We start from the raw sequence: 2,724 nt of genomic DNA, 5'->3' as shown, positions 1-2,724 counted from the left end.
GGTGCTTTAATTGCCGACGAGTTTTGTAGTCATACTAATTTATACGAGTTCATAATGCAATAAATATGTTTGAATCATCTCTAAATTGAACTAGTTGCATTCAACATTTTGTTGGTTATATTGGCTGTATTCCTAATCTGATCATCAATTTGTACACGAATGTTTTGCTTCTTTCTTTACAGATAATTTTTTTTTTATGGTTAAGGCTCCATAGAATATTTTAATGTAATACTTATTGTGAATAACTGTATTAGGAGTTTTTTTTTCCTTTTTTTTCCGCATACCTTGTCCATTGCGTAACTTGTTTTTACATGTAACCTTAAAAATTGCACCGCAACGAAGAAAACAACGATAGTTGATGAAGTAGCTCAACACAGTCTTCTTACTTTGATCATAACTGTATAACGTATGCTCCATTAGAATACTGAACTTGAGAAAGCACGGAGCCAGTGAATCATAAAACAGATGCATATTCATTTTTTCTAAGCCTTTAATACGGCATTTTGATACTGACTAGACACTACTTGTTGGAACCAACACTACACCGTATCCAGGTTTTCCTAACAATAGCGTTGCTAACTAATTTTATACTGATAAATCAAATAATTACCCAATTGGATAAAAACAGTCGGACAAATTTCTAACACAGTATATTACACCCTATGGGTAATCTTTTTTTTTTGGTTAGAGAAATTAGCTCTTATTTTTCTGTAACACTTTCTTTCCATAAGCAAATCTTGGATTTGGTGTAGTGCAATGAAGCGAAACAAAGGTTATGTGTGATGTAACACCAAAAATGGCAAAATGGTCGTTAATGCCAGTCGAAGAAACCAATCTTGTCGGTCATCACTCATGATACTACTAGAGAGATAGATCTAATAATCTGGAATGTTGGATGATTAGCAATGTCTTTGGAAAGCTTAATGTCGAAATGGAAATTTATTTATTGGGGTTCAAAAGATATAGGTCACTGAGATGGCAAAAAAAAATGCCCAAGATATTGTTTTCGTCTTAACTATTTAACTTCGGCCAGGTCTTATGGTCATCCCGGTGAAAGAAAAAACTTGAATAAATGTCAGATTGAGCTGGAGACTAACTTTCATGGATTTGCTTGAATCAAGCATTTTACGCCCATGCACGATACGCTGTATAGTTTGGAGTAAAGAATGGAGTCGTTAGATTACCAAAGAATGAGTTAAATTGATTGCTTGGATTCTTTTTGCCCAATGGTTGGGCACATGGTTTGGCACAAAAAGTTAAAATCGATCAAAACTAGTATTCTATGAGTCAATAAGAGTCGGTTGCCAACTAATTACGCGGTTCGTCTAAAAAAAATGCTGGAGCCTTTCTACTAGAAAGGCAGGGATGTTTTATGTGAACATCTGCCAATGTATTTCGTTTATCTTCCTAGAAGGTAAGGATTCATTGAATGAGCAACGACTAAGTTTTACAACACCAACACAGTAATGTTAAAAAGTCGAGCAAAAAAACGCAAAAGTGAACATGGGATTTTGACATAATTCAAGGTAAGTTTTCATATCACATCAAGAGAAGTAACTACACCAAAAAAATAATGAGAAAATTCCAAAATCTATGACTATGATATAAAACTTCTTTATTACTTCAAATCTTAAACTTTTGAATCGGATATTTTTGCAATTATATCTAGGCAAATGTTAGTTAACTGATAGAAATTATAATCTTGTTTCTCTAATAGACTAAAATCAACACCAAGTTCTGTAAACCCAGTTTTACATGTACGTGCATCGATCCCGGCATCGCTCACAAGTCTGAGAGCATCATAATAATCTTTACCATTAAATGCTTCCACGGCTTCTTGAAGATCTTTTACAGCAGTAGAGTAAAATTCCATACAATCCTTTAGACACATCCTAGCTGTCGGTTCTTGTTTTACATCCTTCAAAATTCCTTCAATATATGTATGAATATAAGTTGCATTCTTCAAAGAAAGATCCATTGATATTACAGCAAGTCCGAAAATATCAGAAGTTTTGCTAAGAGGGTTGGCTTCGAGAGATGAAACACAAAAGTCATAATTTAGAGAGGGATCAACTATCGATTCACTCTTACAAAATGTTTTGACTATATCTCCATTCACAGTAATTCCCCCATACAAGTTCAAAACAAGAAAAACATGGAGGATTGATGAAAAGAGAGAAAGCAATGAGATTGATTGATTCATCACTTTTGTTTGGATTTCTATGACATGAAAAGAGAGAAAGCAAAAGAGAGAAGCCAATGATCTTTAGTTAGGGAACCTTAGTATATATAGTTCCATGCTATTACAAGATTTCTATGATATTTTTAGGGTAAACCAGAAAGTAATTACCTTCTTAAAATTTTTGAAATTAATATATTCGGTATTAATGAAATTATCGGGGCAAATTAGGAAGTAATTACTTTCTTCGGATCTCTAAAATTAATATTATTTGGTATTTATGAGGTTATCTTTGCAAATAAAAACAAAGTAAATCTGGAAGTAATTACCTACTTTATGTTTTGGAAATATAATTTGGCATTAATGAAATATATCTTTTTTGATATGTGATATTGGTTCCAAGATTTACCTATACTAGATTTGTGCCCGTGCGTTGAAATTCTAAATGAACTGAATTTACAGTTAACACGCCAAAATTGGAAATTGATAATTATTCTATTACATCTGAAAATAATTAGCCATTTTAGTACTTTGTAAAGTTTTGG

General features: G+C 32.6%; 1 protein-coding gene across 1 annotated transcript; it reads right to left on the bottom strand.

The window, feature by feature from the left end:
* Nucleotides 1–1,509: 1,509 nt before the first annotated feature.
* On the bottom strand, nt 1,510–2,513 carry LOC113346035 (putative invertase inhibitor). Its single transcript, XM_026589645.1, has one exon. It carries the CDS (start codon nt 2,201–2,203, stop codon nt 1,631–1,633), a length of 573 nt encoding a protein of 190 aa, XP_026445430.1. The 5' UTR covers nt 2,204–2,513; the 3' UTR covers nt 1,510–1,630.
* Nucleotides 2,514–2,724: the final 211 nt, after the last annotated feature.

This window comes from Papaver somniferum, unplaced genomic scaffold (genome assembly GCF_003573695.1).
Source record: "Papaver somniferum cultivar HN1 unplaced genomic scaffold, ASM357369v1 unplaced-scaffold_8782, whole genome shotgun sequence".
NCBI lineage: Eukaryota > Viridiplantae > Streptophyta > Magnoliopsida > Ranunculales > Papaveraceae > Papaver > Papaver somniferum.
Note: the sequence above shows the minus strand (reverse complement) of the source record. Positions and strands in the feature narration are given on the sequence as shown.

What these genes read in the sequence shown, in the direction of transcription:
- LOC113346035 (XM_026589645.1), bottom strand. Translation starts at nt 2,203, where the DNA reads ATGAATCAATCAATCTCATTGCTTTCTCTCTTTTCATCAATCCTCCAT.